Raw genomic sequence first — 24,504 nt, forward strand, 5'->3', positions numbered from 1 at the left:
TTTATTAAATTATAATCTCTATTATTAGTAACTATTAACTATTTTATATATATTTTAACTTAAAAGTTAAGAACCCCTTAAAGAAGTTATTCACCATTAAGATTAATAGTATTAACTAGGTCCTAGATCACACTAGGGGTCCAAATAGGAAGAAGCTTTTAAATTACCTAGCTGGCGACAAGACTACTAGTAGCAACACCGGCCTTGACAGAAGGGATGTGTAGAGCATGGCCTCCTTTGACAACTGTGGAGTCATGACCCTCCTCCTCTTTCCTCCTCTAGGAGGCTCAGTGTTTGTCCCGTAGCAGGCTAGGAGGCCTTAGTATCTCTCTCCCTAGTATCTATAGCATATTCTCCTACAGCATATCCTCTTATAGCATATCCTCCTAAAGGAGAACGTCTTAAAGGACAACATCTTACAGCATATCCTCCTAGAGGATAGTCTCCTAGCCTCTATTAGAACACCCTCCAAGAGGATATAGGACACCCTCCAAGAGGATATAGGACACCCTCCTATAGGGCAACCTCCAGTCTCTTGTAGAACACCCTCCTATAGGACACCCTCCTGAATACTCGTCTACAGCACCCTCTCCTACCGTATACCCTCATGTGACATATCCTCCTGTTGGATGGCCTCAGAGCGGACAACCTCTAAGCCTCCAATAAGATATCCTCCTAGATGACTTAGAGGTGGTTTACCCTAGGGTAGCTATATGGTGTTTTTTGTGACGTATTATTGTTGTCAGGGCGTTGTGGCGGCAGTCCTGCCCATCCAGCTATTGCAAGTCAACAGAATGGGGGCAGGAGCGGCCCCCTCTGTGCACACCTGCACGTATGTTGTTGATCTGGGCTGCAGCCCAACCTCAACCTCAACCTCAACCTCAACCTCAACCCAGACCACAACACCAGTACCAGTACCAGTACCAGTACCAGTATCCTTCCCACATTGCTGCCCTCGAACCATGTCTGCCTCCCCTCACAACGCGCTATCCTCGGTCATCGAGGCAGTGCGGGCCTCGCTTGCTCCTCCACTCGACAAGCCCTCCGACTCGAGCTCGTCCTCCAGCCACAAAGACATGCTCGCCGATATCCACGCTCTGGGTTTCGAGGACTACAAGACCCTTGTGCAGTTCCTCAATGCATCTATCACCGGCATCAATGACGACAACAAGCTCCTCCTCGAGCGCCTCGTGCAGCTCCTCGCCAAGCTGCCACCACAGTCTGCACAGCTCAAGGCCCTCAGTGACGGCTTCATCAACCAGCTGTGGACAACTCTGGACCACCCCCCCGTCTGCTTGATGGAGAGCAAGCACAAGTATCGCAGCGCCGATGGCTCCTACAACAGCATCCGTAATCCCCAGCTCGGTGCTGCCAACACCCCCTACGCCCGCTCCGTGAAACCCACCGTCTTCCGGAGGCCAGGCCTGCCTGAACCGCATGCCCTCTTCGACAGACTCAGTGAGTTCCCTGTACTCTTCCGCCCTTCCCTCATCATTCCCGGCCACTAATCCCCAGACAGTGGCGCGAGGCGACAAGTTCGAACCCCATCCCCAAGGCATTTCGAGCATGCTGTTCTATCTCGCCACCATAATCATCCACGACATCTTTCAGACTTCCCATGCGGACTGGAACGTCAACCTCGCCTCGTCCTACCTAGACCTCTCACCGCTGTACGGGGGGACTGACGACGATGTCAAGATGATGAGGACCTTCCAAAACGGCCTCTTGAAGCCCGACTGCTTCAGCTCGTACCGGATACTGGGCTTCCCACCGGGCTGCGGCGTGTTTCTGATCATGTTCAACCGGTTCCACAACTACGTGGCCAAACAGCTCGCGCTCATCAACGAGGAAGGCCGCTTCAAGTCACCCAAGGCGGATGTGTCAAAAGCCGAGGCCAAGCAGGCCTGGGCTCAATATGACGAGGACCTGTTCCAAACCAGCAGGTTGGTCACATGTGGCCTGTACATCAACATCATCATGAGGGACTATGTGCGAACAATCCTGGCCCTGAACCGGACGAACTCGAGCTGGTCACTCGACCCTCGCACTCAAGTGGGTAAGGAGATGTTCGGTACGCCCGTGCCCGAGGGAGTTGGGAACCACGTGTCGGCCGAATTCAACCTCGTTTACCGTTGGCACAGCACTATCTCTCCCAGGGACGAGCAGTGGTGCATCAAAGAGCTGAGTCGCCTGTTGAAGAGCCAAGACCCCGAAAACGTCAGCCTCGAAGACTTCGCGCAAGCGACCAAGGAGTGGAAGGCTGGCCTGCCACAACAGCCGGAGGACAGGGCATTTGAGGACATGACAAGGCTTCCCGACGGCACCTTTCCAGACAATGACTTGGTCCGCATACTGACCGAATCAATCGAGGACGTCGGTGGGTCGTACGGGGCAAACAGGGTTCCGCGCTGCATGAAGGCGGTCGAGATTCTTGGCATCTTACAAGCACGCCATTGGAACTTGGGCACCTTGAACGAGTTCAGGCAGTTCGTGGGACTTTCAAAACACACATCCTTTGAAGACATCAACCCGGACCCGGCGGTTGTGGCAAGCTTGAGACAGCTGTACGACTCGCCCGACACCGTGGAGATGTACCCTGGCATTGTGGCCGAAAGGACGAAGCCTCCAATGTCCCCAGGCAGTGGGCTGTGCGGAACTTCCACAATGACAATGGCTATCCTGTCCGATGCAGTGGCTTTGGTGCGTGGCGACCGTTTCTACACTGTCGACTATACGCCCAAGTCTCTCACCAACTGGGGATTCAACGAAGCAAACTACGACACCGGGTTCAACGGTGGTCATGTCATGCACAAGCTCATATTCAGGGCTTTCCCCAACCATTTTGCCAATAACAGTATACACGCTCACTTCCCTCTCGTCACCCCTTCAGAGAACTAGAAGATCCTCGAGGGCCTGGGGACTCGGAGCCAATACAGCTGGGCGCCACCTCAGCAACGCCGACCGCCGATCATGATCAGATCCCATAAGGCATGCACGCAGATCCTGAACGACACCAAGGGCTTCAGTGTAGTTTGGGGGGAAGCTATGGACTCCTTGGTACACAACGACCGTGCTCCAGGAGCGGGTGCCAACTTCTGCCTCAGTGGGGATAGCACCGCCAACAGGTCCGACCGTGAGCATATCCTGAAATCCCTCTACCCTGAAGATTGGCAGGCCGATGTCAAGGCCTTTTTCTCCAGTACGTCTGATCGACTCCTGGAGAGACATGGTTGCATGGTCTCAGGAGTACCGCACACATTTGAGGTCGACATAGTGAGAGATGTCATCGCCTTGGCAACGACACACTTCAGCGCTGCTTTGTGGTCGCTTCCCATCAAGACGGAGGCGAATCCTCGTGGCATATACCCGGAGCACCAGCTCTACCTCGTACTGCTGGCATGTTTTGGTGCCATCTTCTTCGACGCAGACATCGCAAACTCGCACAAATTGCGCACCCAGTCTCATGAGCTGGCACAGCAGCTTGGAAAATTGGTAATTCTGAGGGTCAAGCGCTTGAGTGTTGGGGGTGGGATCTTTGATGCGATGCTGGACACATTCAAGGAGAGCGTCGCCAGTCTCGGGCACGTTGTGAGTGCGAACAGCACCAAGAAGACAAGCTCGGACCGCAACCCTGAATGGCCTACTCTGGCACGCTATGGCGACCACATGATCCAGCGCATGTTGAGCGCAAGTGGAGCCAAACCGGAGCACCTTGTATGGGGTTCGATTTTGCCTGCGTCGGTGTCTGCTTGCGCAAACCAGACTGAGGTGTTGAGCCAGGCCATCGACTTTTACCTGGGCGACGGAAGGGACCACTTGCCAACCATGTACGACCTTGCACACCAAGACACGGACGACGCCGAAGAGAAACTGCAGAAATACCTGCTTGAAGGCATTCGCCTCCGAGGGGGCGTCGCCATCACCAGAGTGGCAACCAGAGACCAGACTGTCAAGGACTTCGCCCCTTCCAAGCCTGACCCATCTGATCCCTCTGGTCTCAACCCGGTTCCCAACGCAAACCCGGGCGGCAGCAGCACCACCCACCAGCTCACGGCAGGAACGCCACTTCTGCTCAATCTGACCGCAGCCAACCATGACGGAACCGCCTTCCCCGACCCCGAAACCGTCCGCCTCGACCGCCCGATCAAGAATTACCTCCACTTCGGATGGGGCCCCCACCTCTGCCTGGGGCAGGACATGAGTGTAGTGGGCCTTGCGGTGGTATTCAAGAAGATCGTCGGCCTCAAGAACCTGCGACGCGCCCCTGGCATCAGTGGTGAGCTGAAGTCTTTCCCTCTCGAATTAGGCTCAGGGTGGACTGGCCTGAGGACGTACATGACGCCGGATCAGAGCTCTTTCTGGCCTCTTCCGAGCACCATGAGGGTGCACTGGGACGAGTAGGTCGAAGGGGGCGTTCAGCCTGCCGGGCGGTGTCGTGTGATCCCTAAGCAATTCTCCCTATAGTTAGCACTACATCACCGCAACACTAGAAATACTAAGAACATTAATCCTATAACTATCTTGTACCAGTGTCTACCTATGCGATGGCCTCCTATATTAGAGGTTATCCTATTAGAGGTTATCCTAGGTTATCCTATTGGAGGTTGTCCTGTTGGAGGTTGTCCTATTAGAGGTTATCCTGTTAGAGGTTGTCCTGTTAGAGGTTGTCCTATTGGAGGTTATCCTCGGTTATCCTATTGGAGGTTGTCTTGTTGGAGGTTGTCCTATTAGAGGTTATCCTATTGAAGGTTATCCTGTTAGAGGTTGTCCTATTAGAGGTTATCCTAGGTTATTCTATTAGAGGTTATTCTATTAAAGGTTATCTTATTAGAGGTTATTCTATTAGAGGTTAATTTATTAAAGGTTATTTTTTTAAAGATTATTTTATAAAAGGTTATTTTATAAAAGATTAAAATATTATTTTTAAAAAAGAATATTTTATAAAAAGATATATTTTAAAAGAATATATTATAAGATTTTATCTTATATTTTTTATAAATATAATTATTATATTAATAAGATAATATTGTAACGGCCAGGTGGAAGCTACGGGGAAGCGCCCCGGAAGCGCCCCGGCACCTGGCCGTACCCCTTCCTAGGGCTCGTTAAAAGGTAAGCAAAGCCTACTTACCTCTTCTTAGAAAGAGGTAAGAATCAGTCTTGTATCAGACCTAGACCTAATAGACCTTCAAACCTCCCTCAACCTATACCGTCATGCCTAGTGCCACAGCCCGCTATAATTCTGATTCTTCTTCTTGCACTACCCACGATGCCACCAAGAACGGGTAACCAGAGGGGGAGGTCCCAGGCAAGTCCAGACAACGGCGAGGGGAGTTCGGACACCCCTCTAGCAAGCAACGCCCTCACTCAAGAACAGGAGCGAAACCGAATCCTTCAACAAAGGATAGACGCCCTTAAAGCAGCCAGAATTACCTTGGAAATCAAGCTGAAGGATTTGAAGCTAGCCAACATCACCCCACTATCTATAGCTTGTACTTTACAGCAATACAACAGCTGGATAATGGACCTTAAAAGGACCTATATCTCCTAACTATAATCCCTTTACAACAATAAGACGAAAGTAATCCATATACTCAACTATGTTGATAAAGAGTGCTGAAACCACTGGGACACCTACATAAAATCCAAGAAGAAAGGAGACAAGTCTATATTTAACTATTATAAGTAGGACAAGTTTAAAACCTTTAGTAATAACTTTAAGAAAGACCCCTAAGGTATTTCTAGGGTTGTTTAGAACTCAATCAATTCCACCTACCAACGAGAAAATCAAGACCCCTAGTCCTTCCATTAATACCTTAAAACCTTAGAGTTAGAATAAGAGACTAGGAGCGATAATTCTAGAGCTAAATTCTTTCTCTCTAAGTTATAAAGTTAGATCTCCCTAGAGATTTAAACTAAATACACTCTAGATTTACTAGACACTAGAGATAAGATAGTTAGAGTCACTCAAGCAATTTAGATCAACACACCTAAACGAATTAAAAAGAGAAAGCATAAGGAACTAGGAACAAAGCACGAGGGAGGCAATAGAACCCCCAATAAGAGAGGATAAGGGGGAGCCCCTTAAGGCAACGCTATAGCTTCTAGGGGAACTTAAGGTTCATCACGCACAAAAGGCCGGGGCCGAGGATCCCGAGGCAGGGGCTCGCACACCCAGCCCAATCAAAATACTTAGGGAAGTAACTCTAAAACCACCCTAAAACTTAATCCTCTTAATAATAATAAAAAGCCAACCATTTACTACCACTATAATAGCACCTACTATTACACCCTAAACTACCTAATACCGGCAGAAGCCACGGCATCTATAAACTAGGTTCGGGGCTGTAGTAACTACCGATCAAGGGGCTATCGGGGGCAGAGCCGAGGCAGAGAAAGCCAAGGATCGTCTCAACCACCCACTAGAACGGTGTTTAAAGTAAAGAAGTCAGACTAGTAACTAGGATCGAAGGAGGAAAAGGAAACAATAGAGGTCTACAATACCTTTATAATCCCAAGGGAAGTAACTATAATATAAAGTTAAAAACATATTAAAATTAACCTTAATACTTAAACCTAAATAAACCTAATTAGTATTTCTTTTATAAGAAAATTTAATTTAAAGGAATTAAAAAAATCCCTAATATCTATTAAGAAAATTAATTATATTTTAATACCTATTTATAAAGTTTTTTAAATCTCTCTTTTAATTAAAAACTATTTTAAAAACTAAAAAAGAAAAACCTAAGATATTTTTACTATTAATTAAAAGTATTCTAAATTTATTTTATTATTAGAAACTTTAAGTCTATAATATTTTTAAATAAAGCTAAAAAGTTATTTAAAAATTAATAACTTTAATAAAATAACTTATATATTATCTAATAAACTATAAGATCCTTTATAAAGAATTAAGGATAAAATACCTATTATTATACTATCCTTTTAACTAATAACCCTTTTAGTTTAAATAATAAAAAAAAGTAATAAAAACTAAAGAAAATAAATAAAAAAGAAAAATTACCCTTTAATCCCTCTTAGTTATACCTATAATTAAAAGGCTTAAAAAAGTTTTTTATAAAAGCTAGAATAAAAAAACTCCCCCCTTAAAGAAAGGTAGACTATATAATTAAATTAAAAGAAAAAATATCACCACCTTTTCTACCTCTTTATCCACTATCATTAAAGAAGTTAAAGATCTTAAAGAAATAATTAAAAGAAAATTTAAAAATTAAATAAATCACTCCCAATAAAAATTTAATAAAAACCCCAATCTTATTTACCCCTAAAAAGAATAACACTCTTTAACTCTATATTAACTACTAAACCTTTAATAAAATAACAATTAAAAATCATTACCTTTTATTACTTATTTTTAAAATCTTAAACTAACTATTAAATATAAAGTATTTTTTAAAAATTAATTTAATAGATACTTACTATTAAATTTATATTTAAAAAAATAAATAAAAATAATATTCTATATATATTATAATTACTATAAATTTAAAGTAATACTATTTAAATTAATTAATACCCCTACTATATTCTAATTATTTATTATAAAGATTTTAAATAACTATATTAATATTTATATAATTATTTATTTAAATAATATTTTAATTTTTTAAAAATAAAAAAGTATAAAAATATATTTAAATAATTATAAATTAATTATTATTAACTAAACTTTATAGAAATTTTAAAAATATAGCTTTTTTAAAAAAATTAAATTTTTAAAATTTCTAATTAAAAAGGAATTTAAATAAATTTTAATTAAATTAAAACTATTTAAAAATAACCTATCCCTACTACCTATTATAATATTTAGATTTTCCTAAATTTTTATAATTTCTATTAAAAGTTTATTAAAAATATTCTAAAATTATTTAACCCTTTAATAAATAACTATTTAATATAAAATAGAGTTAAAAACCTAATAAAGTTAATCTATTTATACCTAAAAACTTAAAAACTTAAAACCTTTAAAAACTTAAAGTTAAGTTTTAATAAATACTTTTATTTTAATATTATAACTTAATACTTTAAGTTTAAATTAAATATAATATCTTTAATAAAATAGCTACTTTAATAATCTTTTAAAAGTATATTATTAAAAATATATCTTAATAGTATTCTATTACCTTCTAATTAAAAAGTTTTTAATATAAAACTTAACTAAATAACTTATAATAAGGAATTAAATACTATTATTAGTAATTTTAAGTATTAATAATAATATTTTAAAAGTTTAAAAGCTTATTATTATTCTTTTAAATTATAATAACTTTTATAACTTTATAAAATAAAAAGAACTAACTTAAAAATAAATTTAATAACTAATATATTTAACTAGATTTAATTTTATTATTAAATATTATTTTAATAAAATAAATTTAATTAATAAACCTTTAAAAACTTAATTATATATTAAAGGAAAACCTTTAAATATAAGTTAAATTTTAATTTTAAAATTAAAGATAGTTATAATTATTAAGAAGGACTTATAATCCTATTTAAAAACTAATAATAAGTTAAAATTTAAACTATAATTAGAAATACTATAATATATAAAATCTTAAAAATAATTCCTTCCTAATAAAATATTAACTTAAATTTATAACTCCTTATAAAAATAGTTTATAATAAAATTTAAGCTTAAATATATATACTTAATACTAATATAATATATTTAAAGTCTCACTCTCTATTAATAAACTTAATTTATAAAACCTAAAAAAACCCTATAATTCAAACTATAATTAAAAATATAATCCTTAAATAATACTATTTTAAATAACTTTAATTATAAAATCTAAAATAAACTCCTCTACTAAAAAAATACATATATATACTAAAATAAAAACCTTAAAATAAAAATTTTATAAACCTATTATAATAATTTATTAAGTAGATATTAAAAATAAATTAAAATATAAACTCTTTTTAAAAGTACTTTTAATAGCTAAAGTTAAAAACCTTTATAATAAAGTATATACACTTATATAACATATTAATACATATTTACTCTACATTATTACCTATATAAAAGCTTACTTTACTATTAATTTTATTAAAACTTATATAAAAACTTAATATAAACTTTATAATTAAACTTTTAACTACTATTATAAATAAAAAAATAAATTTAATCCTAATAATTATAAATTATTTTATTAAAATAAATTTTTCTTTTAATTTATATTATAATAAATATTATAAAACTTAATAAAATCTTCTATTAAAAATTAAATATAAATAAAAATTCTATAAAAATTATTATTAATAAAAATATAATCTTTACTAATAGTTTTTAAAAATACTATATAAACTAAATAATATAAAAACTACTACACTACTACCTACTATTTATAAAATAATAAATAAATTAAAAATAAATTAAACCTTAAAGTAATACCTTAAATTATTTATAGTTAAAAACACTTAAAACTAATTAAAACTACTATATATTATATTTTTATATATAATTTAATATTAAATATAATAATTAAAATAAATTTATTTAAAGCCCTATTAAAATATAAACTATCTTTTATAATTCTATATAATTAATAGCTTATTAAAAATAATATATTATAAAAGAAGTATTAATAATTAAAAATAATTAAAAAGCTTTAATAAATATAAATAAAATATAAAAAAACTAAAAACATATAATTAAAATTTAAACCTAAAATTATAATATATACTATTAACTTAAATAATTTAAAATTAATAAATAAGTATTTTTAATAATTAAATACCTTTACTTAAAAACTAAAAGCTAACCCTATAAAAGCTAACTTATTTAAAATTTTAATTTAAGCTAATAAGTAAACTTATAATTTAATCCTTCTTAAAAATACTTTTAAATATATAATATTTTCTATATAAACTAGTTAAAACTATAAATAATAAAGTTATTTAAAACTTATTAAAAATATTATAAACCTACTTAATTTAAAAATAAATAAATTAAATAAAAATTAAAAGAAATTTAAAACTATTAAAAATTAAAGGTACCTTTTACTACTTAATTAAATAAAAGATTAACTAAATAAATATAACTTCTAAGTACTAAAAATAAAATATTTATAAATAAAACTATCTAGAAATACTATAAAAAAGAAAACTTTAATATTTTTAAAAAAAAACTTAAAAGTAAATAAATAAAAAACTAAAAAAAAGAGGCTATTTAAACTATAATAAATAAAAAATAAATAAATAATAACTAAATAATAAAAAAATATATATTAATAAATAGCTAATAATATAAATAATAATAAAGTAAATAGCTAGTAAATAACCTATAAAGGCCCTATAATAAGCTAATAAAGGTAAAATATAGGTTTAATAAAAAGCTAATAGAGAGAATAAAGGCTAAATAAGCAAACTATAAAGGCCTAATAAAGCACTTAAAGAATAAATATTAAGAAAATAAGCACTATTAGCTAACAGCTAAGGAGGGTTAACTAATTATAACATTAAAACCAAAAAGGCTATTATAAAAAATTAGCGTTAAATATATTAAGGATAAACTATCCTCAAACTACTTAAACCTACAACAAGTTAAAATTCACTTTAAAAAAGCAACGTAAAAAAGTATTATCTTCCCACTTTAAAAAACTTTAAAATCTCACACCCATAATTCTATTCACCAACCTATAATACATCCAATTAACTTTTAAGGAAGGGCTATTTTTATCCTATAGGTTATCTCTTAAAGCAATAAAAAATATCCTTAGAGCTATAATTTAAAAACCTCATCCATCACATCCATAACCTTTTAAAAAAAACCCTTAAACCAAAGCATATTAGGTTAAGAACTTATTATTTATAGAAACTAGGCACACCATATTATAGCAACCATTTATAAGATCCCTAAAAATCTTCTTATAAACACTATCTAAATTATCTTTTAAGCTAAACTCTACTAATTAAAGGGGATATAAGGCAGCTATAGCTTATACCTAAAAGATACTAACCCCTATAATCTTCTTATTCTAAAATAGGTTAATATTATCCCTTTAGGTGAATATTAGACAGCTTACATTTAGTATTAAAATTTATTATTTCTCCTTATCCCCCTTTAAACTACCTTTAAACTTAAAGTTTTCTACCTTTTTTTAAAACGTTAGGTTACTACTAAAACCATTGGTAAATATATCCATTAAGGTACTAGCTAGTTAAATCTAAAAGGCTATAAGCTTATTTATTTAAACTAATAAAAGTAAAGGTTCCATACTATTTATAATTCCTTTTAAAAAAACCTTTATAAAATAAATATTAAAAATTAAACTAATAATTAAAAAATCCCCCTAAAAAAATTAACTATCTTGCAATTTAGTAAGAAATATAGAATAAATTTACTATAATATAAGGCAAGTAATGTTTTATAATATACCAATTATAATGAAAACCCCTCAAATTAATAATAATATAAAAGACATCCTTTTATAAAAAAGGTTAAACATTTTCAACCTACTTTAAAAAGATACACATATATATATTATAAGGTACTTAAAATTTAATTACCTAACTCCATATTTTCACATTCTCCTTATAGTTTAAACAAAAACAACCAAATAAATTAACATTTATAAAAACCTTCTTTACATTTTTATAAAAGGGGGATATAATATATTTCTTAACCTTAAAAAAATAGTTAAAAACTAAATAAACCTTATAAAAAATAGGGGAATCTTTAAAAATTTAAGGAATTTTTAGTAAATCTTTTTTACCTAGGTCCTCCAATAAGGTAGCAACTTTTATAACCACTTCTTAATAAGTTTAAAAGCTATATAAAATAATTATAGGTTTTTTACCTATCACCTTAATAAAGGGCTTCTTAAAAACCTTATTATTACTAATATTTCCACTATAATAGCTTAAAGAGGAAGAATTATTAATATTAAAAGTAATAAAGTTAATATAATTACTATTAAAGCCCCTAAAAGTTAAACCTAATTTAGTAAAATACCTATAAAAAGAACCTACTTTATTATTAGATAAAGGCTAATAAAAATAATATATAAAGCTATTAAAAAAAAAGGACTACTTATAAATATTATAATTATTATTAAAAAAAAAAAAGAATTATATAATAATAAAACCCACTAGTTAAAAATAGGACTATTAATTAAAAACTTTTAACTAATAAAAAACTATTAAAAGAAACCCTTAAAAGAACTACTTAACTTTAATTACTTAAATATATTAGTAATATTTATAATAATTATAAAATAATAGTAAAAAATATTAAATAATTAAAAAAAGAAAGCTAACTAAAAATTTAATAAAGTTAATTATTAAATAAAAAAAAAAGAAAGCTAAGGTAAAAAGAAAGAAATAGCTACTTAAAAAAAAAACTAGCTAGTTTATACCTCTATAAAAGTATAATAAAGACTATTAGAAAATCTAATAAATTACTAAAATTAATTAATAATAGTAAATAAAAAAAGTTTTTAAAAGGTATAAATAAAAATAATTAATATTAACTAATAATAATAGCTAAGGATAGCCTTTTAAAGAGAGATATAATTATAATAACTAGATAAAAGCTATAAGGAAGCACCCTAAAAGCACTCTAATACCTAACTATACCTCTTCCTAAAGCTCGTTAAAAGATAAATAAAACCTACTTACCTTTTTTTAAAAAAAAGTAAAAATTAATCTTATATTAAATTTAAACCTAATAGACCTTTAAACCTCCCTTAACTTATACTATTATATTTAATACTATAGCTTACTATAAATATAAAAAGTTTAATTTATATTTTAAAGTTTTTATTAAATATAAAAAGGTGAATATTATTCTTTTTATAGCTTATTCTACCTTATTCTTTTTAAATCTTCTTAATTAAACTATTTCTATAGCAGACTATTATTATCTAGTCTCATTTCTCGCATATATCCCAAGCTATAGTTACATGGTGCCTTAATATAGTGGTAAGACTTGAAAGATCCAGCGTTTTTAGAGCTATAAAATGCCTATAAAAGCGGTATAAATACAATACCGGACTTGAGTCACTTAACCTATGAGTATAAATGGTCTATAACTACTACTGCCTTGTCTTCACGTAGACACCGGAGTAAAGTTTATAGTTTTAGAAGGTCGACGAGCCTCATACCTAATAGGTATGGACAGAGAAAGGCTTATTACGAACACAAACAGTATATCGGTCCCAGCCGGAAAACGGGGCTGTTGTCTATTCTAAGTTGAAAAGCCACTACCTCAAACGGTTCTTGGTGTGTGTGTGTAGGTTGCCGGTTAATACACAGCAGCCCAGGCTGCAACCATAGAAATACTACAGGGCTTTCGGTCCTTCCCCGAAAGCAACGCGTCGAGTCGCCATCTCTAAGAAGCAAGGCACTGACTAGAAGCCAATATACTCAGCCAGCCCTGCTTCATATTAACCCCTGCCGAGGTGCAGCCGCGGTGCAGCCGCGATGACTCAAGCATGAGACATCTGACGGCCCAACGGGTGGCTGTGAAGTTTGTCTGTCTGGCGGGCACGATTCTATCCACGGCGTGCGCGGAAGGCAACGACGGAGGCGAGTTGTGTCTGCCTGCCCGGCCACGAGGTGTGATTGACTGTGACGGTCTTGGCCCAATTTCCCTAGGCTGCACAGCGCGCCCGGGCTGCCGGCCTGCCAGCCTGCACAGCCAGACAGCCTGGCAGCCTCGTGCGCACGGGAGGATAGAGGCTGCCTCCTAGTGGCGATGTAATTATGAATGACATGGCAGAGGTGGCCGTCTTTCATTATTATCATTGCTTATTCCCGTAACTTACAATGCCCGAGTGGTCCGTGAAATTTGAGAGTAGCTGAAAAATCTTGTGCGCTGCAGGGGGACGCCTCATCACTGTGGCCTGGGATCGCGGTCGTATTGCCTTTTGGAGGTGACGGATTGCTCCTCGAGAAATATACGGCCCGAGGTTCAGGTTCAGGCTCGTCTAAAAAGGAAGTCGGGATGCGGAATACATAGGCCCCACAAAAGATATTCGGTGCCTTCGCCCGGCGGGAAGATACAGCAGAGTTCCCCGACGGCCCATCAAGGTGGACCCTTTGAGCTTACGGATACAGTACGGTGGGTTCATGCAAGGTTGTGGGCCCGACATGGGTGTCGTGGCAGCGGTGACACGGACTCTTCTTTTTTTTCCCTGTCAGCCTGTGTGCTTGCATCAGTGGCGCGTGGGGAAAGAGGACCGGCTGGGCTGACTGGGGCCTGGGAACGGTGTCTTCCCTGTTCCGCAGAGGCGACAGGGCGTGTGCACGCGTGCGAGCTTCGCTTGTTCTCGCTTGTGAGCGCGGATGGTCCGGGTACTTCTCGTGGTGGTACCGACCGGGCCTGCCTGGAAACAAAGTTCGATATTCACGGGCACGCACCACACGGAAGAAAAGGATTTCTCAGTATTTAGTCATCCCCAACATCGTGGCCAGGTGGCTCGACTCATTCACGCCCGACGACCCTCGGTGAAGGGATCCTGCGCCACCCCCCCTGGCAGCCAGCCCTGGTTATCGATTATCTCACCTTAGAGCACACTAATCATTCCGCAGATCATTGAACGCACACTCGGGATGACCGCGTGCAAGGGTCCGGGGTGAAACCGCAACGGAAAGGGTCCCCGGACCCGGAAGCCGGGAACAATCCCAAGGTTCAACGGTGAAGGGGCGCACAATCTTGAGCCCGACATGGATGTGTGAAAGTTTTGAAATGAGAAGGGGACGACTGAATATCTTTTTCCGACTGATTGACTGCTGGGGGGTTGCTTCTTTTGGGGATAGGGGCCCTGTGAACCTGGCTTCTCAGGGACTCAGGGGACTCGAGGGGCCTGCTGCCACGCGGTCTGGCGGTGCAGACCGAGACTCACCGAGGGTAGTTTGCCACCATTGTTGTTCCGGGACTTCGCGAGCCCTCGAGGAACGAACGGTACACGGCGCTCACCCCGGACCCTTGGCCGTCCAGCCTGCCATCCCGGGCGCTGCCTACCCTAGTTCATTCAACCTCTATTGGGCCATAGGTACCTTGAATACGGGGACCTCGGGTTGCCTGTGACCGTCGTAGGTTGATGACATGGCATTCACACAAAGTCCGCAAGCGATTTTGAGAAGCTGCCTTGGCAATGAAGTTCACGTGCACCTGGAAGTACAGATACTAGTAGTTTGCAAGGAAAACGCAGTAAATTCCAACAAAGGCTCGCTACCGGAGCGCCGCCTTCTCTAGCTAGTGGCATGAAAGGGTATCATTATTATTACATGTGATCCACGTAGCTCCCCCCTCCCCCGGAAAACCTCCCGTAATTTTTGTGGTCGTCCAAAAATCCCATTCGTAAAACCGTGTTTCGTGAAAAAGAGAAAAGAGGTCAAGCGACCAACCAGAAATCTTTTTCCCAGCCCCGCCCCCCAACCCGAGTGTGAAAAGGTGGTGATACAGTTATCTTTTTGAAAAGTCTAGATCGCGAATGAATAGAAAAGGAAAAGCAAGTGCGAAAAGTTTTGCAAACGACTGGGTATAAAGGGTATGTGGTATGATGCCGCAGACCAATGAGAAAAGCAGAAACGCCTGTAGATGCCCCGAGATCCATCAAGCAGTGCCGTTAACCCGCGAGGCAGAACCAAGAAAGCAAGACAGAGGTGAAGCAGATAAATCATCCAAAAGCATAAAGAGCATGAACAGCGTTTGACAGATGTAGGAGAGACGTTGAGGAAATTAAGAGCCAATGCAGACATGAGGAGATGAGACAGTATGCGTAGAGGGGTATTTCCAGCGCACGGAGAGGAAAAAGCTGAACACTGATGATGAGAGGAGAGCGCAGGCGAAGAGCCGCGAACAGAAAACAGTAGGGTGGTAGTGACGTGAGAATCACTGATGAGGCGAGCTTCCTTTAGAAGAAGCCGTTCTTGGGGGTGCCGCTGCGAGGAGTGCCGCGGGGGCTCTGGATGTCATCGACGTGGTTGGCCAGGGCGACAAACAGGTCGAAGAAGAGCTGGGAGCCGCCGTTGAACATCTCCTGCTGCATGGTTCCGCTGCGCTTGAAGGTGGAGCGGCTGCGGATGATGAGGGCGAGGTAGTGAGCCCTGAGCTTGGAGTCAGAGTCGGAGGTGTTGGCGTATGCGAAGCGGGCCGAGGACAGGATGATGCCACAGGGAATGCCGGTGCCTAGTGGGCCTGATGTCAGTAAGGAAGTGTAAGGAGGCGGCGCTGACAACATGTCTGGGTCGGGTGTGAGCACTTACGGAGACCCTGCTTGCGCAGAGCGATGCGCTTCAGCTCCTCCAGCTTGTACTTCTCGGCCGCACAGTAGATGACGGTGTCCTTGAGGATCTCGGCCCCGGTGGCCTGGTGGAAGATGGTGGCCTCGTCGTTGCTCTCGATCTCCCACGTGTCCCGGCGCTTGTTGTGGATCAGGCGGGGGGAGTAGTCGCCCTTGTACAGGTACTCAAGGATAGGGGAGAGGACCTCGGGCTCCTCGTCCGGCAGGGTCAAGCGCTTTCCCGTGGACTCCATGTACTGCGAGCGGAGGGCAGCAGCCAGGACGGGCGACTTGGTCAAGACCTCCTCATGGGCGGCGAAGATGCGAGCCTCGCGGCCGACAACCAGGGTGATGATGGGCGAGTTGCTGTAAGCAGGACCATGTTAGCATTCCTTGAACCCTTGACATGTTTATGCATGGCATGCGTGCAGTTGAGCCTCAAAGGGGATACCCACTTTCCAGAAGGGTCCACCAGGTTCTGAGCGGAGCAAGACGGTCGGCGGCGGGAAGTGGACGCAGTGGAAGGTCGGCGCTTAGAGACACCCGAGTCGCGTGTTACTGCCGTGGAAGGGGGCTTCGATGATTTCGAGGTGCTCTGCGAGACACTGGCTTTCCTCGATCGGCCGAACATTTTGTATGTGTGGTGTGACGTGAGATGAGATGAGGGTTTGTGTGATATCCCCTTGTTCCGTCGATGTTTCGACGGGTTCGAGTTTCGGCCGGATGGTAATCGTGATCGTGATCGTGGACGCGGTTCGCTGGCGATATATAGATGGCTGTGATGAGATAGGTCCGTCGTGATATTGAAATATAAGACAGACAGAAAACAGGCCCAGACGGAAATACAGGGTAGAAAACAAGTCAAATGCGCCAAGATAGTGAACAATGGAAGGCCCGAGGACTCGATCCTCGACCATGACACCCTGTGGTTATATATCCGTGAATCATGAACAACTGGCGTCTGTGCTGCCCATGTCAGTCTGCTTTCCCATGTCCTCTGTAATTTTTTAACACCCCGGGCGAACCACCGAACCACCCCGGCGGTGACTGGAGGCAGACGGAGCTTGCGAAAGCCTCAGGATGGGGCGGTAGAGCCAGCAGTTCTGGGCCAGCAGGGCCAGCTCGCGTGTACAGAAACGGGGCCAGCTGTGGAGCCGTGCTGGAGCGAGGGTGGAGCGTGGGCACGTGCGATCTTCACGCTGCCATGAAATGATGCCCTGTTCTGGAGGTCTGTACCGAGTCGAGGGATCCGCTTGCGACTCGGTGAAGGCCTGGCAAGATTGGCAATCAAGGCAATGACAGCATCAAATGCACGGCGGGCACCATTTTGGCGCTCCCGGGGGCAGTGAGGGCCGTGAGGATGTTTCACACTTCCTCACGGACAAGCAATGAGAAGCCGAGAATACCTTTGGTAGCCCGCAAGATGGCCCCATGGCGCCACTCGAGCGACCCGGGCCAGCGAAGAGTCACACACTCACAGACTCACTCACACCTCCTGGACGGGGGGCGGAGGACGGGGGCTGCTGGCAACGGCGGAACGGGGGTTGAAATTCAATTGAATTTCAGTGAGACGGTGAGCAGGGCCCCCTGTCCATGGCCATTCAAATTGCTGCAAATTGACAGATGCAATTTTTGGTTGGCGCGAGAGTGGAGCACATCCGGGAGCTTGAAGAGTTTTTCGCCTCCAAGAAGGTTCCCTGTCCTCCGAGAACACCCCCAGGACGCTCCTCTGTGCCCCTGCTGCCCCTGCCCGCCCACCCCGGTGCCCTGTCAAGCCTGTCCCCCCAGCCCTCGTGCGAGAGCGAGCAGCTTACTCCGTACACTGCAGCCCACACTTGTCACCCACACGCATGGGCAGGGCTGCCGACAGCCTCTCTCTTTTTTCTCACTTTTTTTTCTATGGCACACGCGCCGGGTAATACTGGGCCTGGTGGGCCGGTGGATCCTGCCAGCGTGCACGTTTGACAAGAGACGGTGAGCTGGAGACCACAGGGATCCGGCCAAGAAGCATCGTGCATGCTGCCTGTGCTACTGCAGTGCGTGCAGTCCGGCCTGAGGAGAGCTGAGGATGAGACGATGATGGCTGGGTAGACTATCCGTATTCTGCTGGGCTATGACTGCCACGCTACTACGGAGTGGATAGTATGACTGTGCTGTGTACTACTATGGAGTATGCTTGCCCATGACGGCATCACATGTATTCTGGTGGACTGCGATGCGAATGCAATGCAATGCACCGCGCTTCGCTGCAGTCTCTGCTGGCCCATTATGTGACCCGGCCGACCCAGTTTACCATCTTGCTCACTCCTCTATTTTCTCCGCACTTTGCTTGCTTCCTGATGCGAACCGGTCCGGGCTTCTCGGTCCTTGGTCCTTGTCCTTGTCGGTCGCCACAATGCATGAACCGACGGGTAGCCAGCCACTGAGCAGCCAGACCGACCGAGAGGCTCACAGACTGCCTGGCTGCTTTGCCTGACTGCCCACATGGCTTTGACCGCATAGTCATCCCGGCCCGGATACATACTATGTCTGATCAATACACATACGGCAGGATCCGCCACCTCACCGTCCTCCTGTACTCGTCCCAGTCCTCTCCGTACTTCTCCGAGCAGGCCTTGTCGTCCCTCCTCTCCCGGTGGATGAGCAGGATGGCAAAGTACAGGACGTAAAAGTACGTGAACACCATCCCCCAGCCCCTCGCGGCTCCTTGGATGACTTGTCGACCGTCGAGCATGGCGCTAGCCGACTCGCCGGCGCCAGCAGCAGCACCAGCACCAGCGACAACGCTTCCTGCAGGCAGGATGACGTATCCCGCCATGCCGGTGGGAAGACTGAAGGGCAGCGCCTGGAGCCAGTCCCCAAAATAGTTGATGTGCCGGCTCACGCCCCACCACCCGCCGGCCAGCAGGCGCGTGCCCCGCTTGGTCTGGATGTACGACATGCCTCTCACAGATGGGTCCTCGGGGCGCTCCCTGAACACGCTCTTTTGCAGGTTCGAGGCCCGGAAAATGTACAGGCCCAGCCCAAATACGACGCCCGCCGCCGCCAGCCCCGCCCAGCCCAGGTGCGCCGGGTGGGCGGCCAGGTAGCGGCACTGCGTCGAGTATAAGAAGGGCACCCACGCGATGTCCCCGAACGTGAGCATGAACCCCAGCCCGTCCGTGATGATGTCCATCATCTGCAGCAGCCGCTGCTCCGCATACTGCCCGTACAGCACGTAGAAGGTCTGCACCGCCGCCGTGACGACGATGCTGTCTGAGAGGCGGCCGTACGTGCGGTACTGCTGGGCGACAAAGGCCAGGTCGAGCAGCATCCACCCCGTGAGGCCAGGCCGCATCTCGAGCCATGCCTTGAGGTCGATCTCGCCAAACAGGGGCAAGGTCACGCGCGGGTTCAGCTCGCGCCCGATATAAAAGTCGTAGATGAAGCTGCCCGTGTGGCCGCCCACGGCGAGTTCCCGCAGGTCGCTATTTCCACGGGCCACCTCGAAGCTCCGAGCGTAGACATAGACCGAGATGGCATAGGCAAGGATGATGTTGGCCGTCAGAAGCTGCAGATAGTTATCCGTGATGAAGGTCCACACCACCCAATCAGCCCCGTACACATACGTGCCCACCGCGCAGGCTGCCAGATGGACAACCGAGGCGTTGAACGCGTTGAAGCGGTACAGCAGGGGCCGGCCGGATTCCCGAAGCTTGGTGCCGTAGACCTCGTTCGCAGGTAGCAGGCGGTAAAGGACAAGGCTGAGCAGGTAGTACAGCAGCGTCCAGCCCGTGACCTCCCAGCTGGCGAACCCCCATATCCCCTCCTCGGGCCAGGGGATCTGGGCCTTGAGGGTCTCCCAGGTCAGCGTGCTGGGCTGCAGCAGGGCTGGCGCTGGGCATCCCGAGACGCCGTTGCAGCCGAGATAGAAGACGTTGAGGAGAACGGGGAGGCCGAGCACGATGGCGGTGGCGCCTGGGCTGTGCAGTATCGTGAGCTCGTGGAGAGGTCGTGCGGGAGTTGAGTTTCACTTACGGGCCGCCGAATTCATACTCGGGCTTCTTATTGGGAGCCATCTTATTCGTGTATGCTCGGGTAAATAATGCCCAACACAGTGTCCGTTGGGACTGCACGAGATCCTGAAAGGCTGAATAAAGACGTGTCAATTCTTGTCTGCCAACCGTGACACTGTCATAGCCAGGGAAACATAAGCTGGAGAGGTTTGTCAACAAATAGAATCAACGCAACAGCAAGGTGTGTCATTTTGAATGGATTCAACTAGTACGGAGTAGTTACAGAAATTATGGCGGAGTCAACACGCACACGGGACCGAAGGCTTCCGTGCCGTACGATCAACAGACGACCTATTGACAACCCCTGTCCACCAAAATTACGAGCTAGATCACTGCCCGAATAAGCCAAAAACGGAGGGATAGGGTTGGACTATCGCTGGAGGGATTGGGTAGAAGGGGGAAGGGGTGCGGTATTCTTGGCGGCCCCAAGAACACTTGCCTCAATGTCCCGAGAACTGCAAACGGCTTTCCAGATTGGTCTCAGACTGGTACAATGCTAAAGGTTGTGAGCCTTGTTATCATTTTTAATGGCCTCCCCAGACGGTCCGCCGGGAGAATTCCAAGGTGTCAAGAGGGAGAACAAGTCCAGTAACTCCATCTCTGGGCAAGTTCGATATTGGGTAGAGGGCATGTTGTTGTACAGGAGTCGAAGTCGAAGGCATTATAGTGCATGCTGTCCATCAGCCCCCATCAAAGACCTGGAGGCATCATTGCTCTATGTACATCTACTGAGCGAGTGTGCCCACGCACCGACATCATTGTGCTTGAAAAGAAGCGAGGGCCGTTGAGGTAGTTTTGAGGACATTGAAACATCAGCGTGGAGGATCCTAGTCAATCAAGTAAGTTAAATTCGAAGGCCAGAATACTGTGATTCAGGGCAAGCGCCTGTTTGATTCTAACGGAGCAGCTCTGCCCTACGCAGCTCATGCATGTTTGTGGTTGCCCCCGTGCTTAGAGGGTATGTGTGTCTCAGCCAGACCATGTACCACAAGGGCCAAGACGTCCACGTTCTGTTCCGCTCATTTAAAATCACTGCTGTATCCGTTGGCTCGGCATTTGCCTCTGTTCGGGTCAGCCAGAGCCTCCCACCGATCCGAAACCCAAGGGAAGGGCAGGCTTGGGTTGTCGACCTGCAGGTCGAACTCTCCACCAGCCCCGCAGTCCAACGGCTTCTCCATGCGTTCGTTGCAATATCCCGCGGTTATCTCGTCGTACTTGAGCTGGGGTCCCCCGTACCGAAGAGCGATGCCGATGCTGCGGTCATAGTTTTTCCCTTGTGTTCCCTTGCGTACCTCCTTACAGTGACTGACCTGTGAGAAGACGTCCATTAGCATGGTTTCAGCATTGGTGGATGTCACAATGAAGTCATAATATAATGCTGAGGGTGGTATGGGTTACCGTGTTGCCGGCAGGGAACCCCTTGTAGGCTTCAACAGCAATCTGCTGACAGAGATCGTATACAGACTGGTTGACGAATTCGGAGTGCTGCCCTCCGACGTCCTTCCACTTCTCACTCGTGTCCCAGTCGTAGCATCTATTCGAAGTCTTGGCGGGATCCAAGCCGTGTGTGGAAGTATTTCCAGGGATGCCAGTGATGTTCAGGGGAGTCCGGTCGCCCGCGACGATGGAGACGTCTTGGTCAGGCGAGGTGAGGGGTGCAGCAGCACAGAACTCGAGGACCAAGGTCAACACCACCAAGTTAAGCAAGGTAATTAAGAATCGCATCTTGAATGCTAATGCCTTCTGTTAGGTATGTGAATCTGTTCAAATGTAGTCGTCGATGACAAGCCGGGGGAGAATTCAAGACTTGTTGACAATATGAAACAGGGGAAGATAGAGACGGACGGACGAAGAAATTGTTGAAAATGTTTTAGGGGTGGGTGTGATTATTCTTAGTATGTCTATCAGAATTGTTTACAGCCCTGTCCGCTAAGAAATAATTTCAAACAATGCACAGTATTAACAACCGCCGGTCTACCCAAACTCCACGCCAGTGTCCTGTCCAGCTCTAAAAGATCAACATAAAGAAGGCCTTCCAATTACGCAGCAGCTGCTCCAGTGATATTCGCTGGGTTCAGCCTCTTCCACTTTGAGAACAGCACGACAACCAGTGCCATTGCGGTCGATCCAAGAGCGACGGCAAATGAAATCTTGAGCCCATGCATGTAGGCCACCAAAATCCCGGGCAGCTCCTCTGCTGTGAACGCTTTCCTCAGCTCAGTCGCACCGGTTGCGATGAGTCTCAAGGGATCCACACCCGGTGCCGAGTATGGGATCGTCTTGATCAGGACGTTGACGAATGCAGACTGAGAGGCTGAGACGAGGAATGCACCCCCAACGGTCTGGAAAAAGAGGATAATGGCAGTCACCTCAGCCAAGTCCTCGGCCGGGGCGGACGCCTGTCCAGTGATGATGGGGACCTGGAAGGCGAGCCCCCAGCCGACTCCTCCCAGGATCTGATATCCTATCCACTTTCCTGACGGTGTGCCGATGTCAAAGGTGTAGATCAACCCTGCCGCGACTGTCGCCAATGCAGCACCGAAGACGGCCACAGGGGTTGCAAATCCAGTCTTTGAGATGATGCCACCGCTGACGATGGTAGAGACTGTGACGGCCAAGATCAGGGGCAGATTGCGGACACCACTGTCTGTAGGGCTGACATTATCGATGCTCTGGAAGTAGATTGGCAGGTAGTAGATGATCAAGAAGTAAGCTCCTGCAAAGAAAAATGCGAAGAGAGACGACACAATGTACACACGGTTGCTGATGAGGCGGCGCGGCATCATGGCCCGGTCGTTCTGGAACCATTCCCAGGCGGCAAAGACGCCAGCGATGGCGACGAACCCAACAAGGAGGCCTACCACAACAGATGAGTTCCAGGCGTGCGAAGTGCCACCATACTGAAGGGCGAGGATGTAGCTGATGACGGCGCCCATTATGAGCACAACACCGACGATGTCCATCTGCAAAAGCTTCTCACGAAGGGGAGCAACAACAGGCTTGGCTGCGCTCGGGGTGGTGAAGAAGAGCAGGATGATCAGGCCGGAGAGGCCGCCGATGGGCAGGTTGATGTAAAAGCACCAGCGCCAAGTGACCTTGTCGGCAAAAGCACCGCCAATAAGCGGCCCGACGACAGACGCGATACCATAGCTTGCCCCGATGATACCGGTGAACACCGGCCTCTTGCTGGGCTCGGCCGAGAAGGCGATGATTGTGTAGGCGCCGGTGGCGATACCGGCAGCCCCAACTCCTGCAATAGCCCTGCCGGCAATGAGAGCCTCGCTGGTGGGTGCGACACCGCAGATCAAGGAGCCGAGCTCGAAGATGAAGATGGAGAGCAGAAAGCTGGTCTTGAGCGGGAAGTACTTGAATGCCTTGCCCCATGCCGACTGGAAGCCGCCGAGAGTCATGAAAAATGCGGAGCTATACCATGAGACGTCGTCAAGGCCGTGGAATTCGTCGGTAATCTTCGGGATGGCTGTGGCAACGATGGTCTAAGGGGCGTTGTGTCAGTCAATGAGTGCATGGAACGAGGGCCTTATCTGCCGGCATCGCAGTGGAACGTACCATATCAAGCGAGACCAAGAAAATGCTGAGGACCAGGGCGATGACGATGAACATCAGCCTTGCTCCAGTCGGATACTCGCCCGGGCTTGATGCAGCCGGTTCGGACACTGTAGGCCGTGTTTCCCCCTTTTCCTCGTCGGTCACGTTTCCGGCGCTATCTTTCTTCTCATCGTAGTCACTAGCAACATCCGGGGCCGTTGACGGAGCTCGCGTTGAAGCCTGCTCGAAGTCACTCTGCTCGCCCTTGGGGTCCAGAAATCCTGATGTGGTTAAGGTCTGGTTGGGCTCTGCGCCACCAACCATGGTATGTGTCGACGTCATGGTTCAAAATATCGTGCTGATATTGGTGCAATATTAATCGTTTTGTTACAGTCGTGACACTGACAGCCACGCCTCGAAACTGGTAGCACTGCTTGATGCTTGATCCGTTTGTATGCCCTTGCTGCCGACGACTAGTGGTGAAAGATGTTTGGTATGTGCAAGGGTATCGATCCGAATGAGTTGCTCAACATATACGAGCAAAATGTTGTAGTTGCATGCTCCATGGGAAATAACAAACCTTCAGGGTTGGGATCACAGAAGATTAAATATCAAAGATGATCGACAACACCATCCGGCGATACGTG

The 24,504-nt window shown here is 43.8% G+C and overlaps 5 protein-coding genes across 5 annotated transcripts; 1 reads left to right on the forward strand and 4 right to left on the reverse strand.

Moving 5' to 3' along the window:
• Positions 1-962: 962 nt before the first annotated feature.
• KVR01_009088 (uncharacterized protein) lies at positions 963-4,401 on the forward strand (the record flags this gene model as incomplete). The annotated part of the gene is made up of 6 exons (XM_044792763.1): positions 963-1,458; positions 1,520-1,818; positions 1,849-1,989; positions 2,062-2,877; positions 2,911-3,912; positions 3,946-4,401. 6 exons carry the CDS (start codon positions 963-965, stop codon positions 4,399-4,401), a joined length of 3,210 nt encoding a protein of 1,069 aa, XP_044641590.1.
• An 11,024-nt stretch (positions 4,402-15,425) lies between these two features.
• KVR01_009216 (uncharacterized protein) lies at positions 15,426-17,891 on the reverse strand. The gene is made up of 4 exons (XM_044785821.1): positions 17,663-17,891; positions 16,712-17,217; positions 16,240-16,622; positions 15,426-16,162 (listed from the first exon to the last, which is right to left on the reverse strand). Exons 1-4 carry the CDS (start codon positions 17,687-17,689, stop codon positions 15,888-15,890), a joined length of 1,191 nt encoding a protein of 396 aa, XP_044641718.1. The 5' UTR covers positions 17,690-17,891; the 3' UTR covers positions 15,426-15,887.
• Positions 17,892-18,223: 332 nt separating this feature from the next.
• Positions 18,224-20,492, reverse strand: KVR01_009355 (uncharacterized protein). The gene is made up of 2 exons (XM_044788868.1): positions 20,274-20,492; positions 18,224-20,218 (listed from the first exon to the last, which is right to left on the reverse strand). Exons 1-2 carry the CDS (start codon positions 20,312-20,314, stop codon positions 18,790-18,792), a joined length of 1,470 nt encoding a protein of 489 aa, XP_044641857.1. The 5' UTR covers positions 20,315-20,492; the 3' UTR covers positions 18,224-18,789.
• Positions 20,493-21,330: 838 nt separating this feature from the next.
• Positions 21,331-22,036, reverse strand: KVR01_009545 (uncharacterized protein; the record flags this gene model as incomplete). The annotated part of the gene is made up of 2 exons (XM_044793923.1): positions 21,331-21,621; positions 21,710-22,036. The coding sequence occupies 2 exons, from the start codon at positions 22,034-22,036 to the stop codon at positions 21,331-21,333; spliced, it is 618 nt and encodes a 205-aa protein (XP_044642047.1).
• A 141-nt stretch (positions 22,037-22,177) lies between these two features.
• KVR01_009249 (uncharacterized protein) lies at positions 22,178-24,504 on the reverse strand. Its single transcript, XM_044787146.1, has 4 exons — positions 23,879-24,504; positions 23,407-23,805; positions 23,173-23,310; positions 22,178-23,109 (listed from the first exon to the last, which is right to left on the reverse strand). Exons 1-4 carry the CDS (start codon positions 24,197-24,199, stop codon positions 22,351-22,353), a joined length of 1,617 nt encoding a protein of 538 aa, XP_044641751.1. The 5' UTR covers positions 24,200-24,504; the 3' UTR covers positions 22,178-22,350.

This window comes from Diaporthe batatas, assembly GCF_019321695.1.
Source record: "Diaporthe batatas strain CRI 302-4 chromosome Unknown Contig00011, whole genome shotgun sequence".
NCBI lineage: Eukaryota > Fungi > Ascomycota > Sordariomycetes > Diaporthales > Diaporthaceae > Diaporthe > Diaporthe batatas.

Bases quoted from the DNA above. Each gene is read 5' to 3' on its own strand.
- KVR01_009216 (XM_044785821.1), bottom strand. From the start codon at position 17,689: ATGGGGCCATCTTGCGGGCTACCAAAG. The intron at 17,218-17,662 runs GTATTCTCGGCT...TGGGCAGCACAG, and splicing joins CATCTTGCGGGCTACCAAAG to ACGCCAGTTGTTCATGATTC. The intron at 16,163-16,239 runs GTAAGTGCTCAC...CAGGCCCACTAG, and splicing joins TCTGCGCAAGCAGGGTCTCC to GCACCGGCATTCCCTGTGGC.
- KVR01_009355 (XM_044788868.1), bottom strand. From the start codon at position 20,314: ATGGCTCCCAATAAGAAGCCCGAGTATGAATTCGGCGGCCC. The intron at 20,219-20,273 runs GTAAGTGAAACT...GATACTGCACAG, and splicing joins GAGTATGAATTCGGCGGCCC to CCCAGGCGCCACCGCCATCG.
- KVR01_009249 (XM_044787146.1), bottom strand. From the start codon at position 24,199: ATGACGTCGACACATACCATGGTTGGTGGCGCAGAGCCCAACCAGACC. The intron at 23,806-23,878 runs GTACGTTCCACT...AACGCCCCTTAG, and splicing joins TCTTGGTCTCGCTTGATATG to ACCATCGTTGCCACAGCCAT. The intron at 23,110-23,172 runs GTAGGCCTCCTT...GAATGGTTCCAG, and splicing joins CCTGGAACTCATCTGTTGTG to AACGACCGGGCCATGATGCC.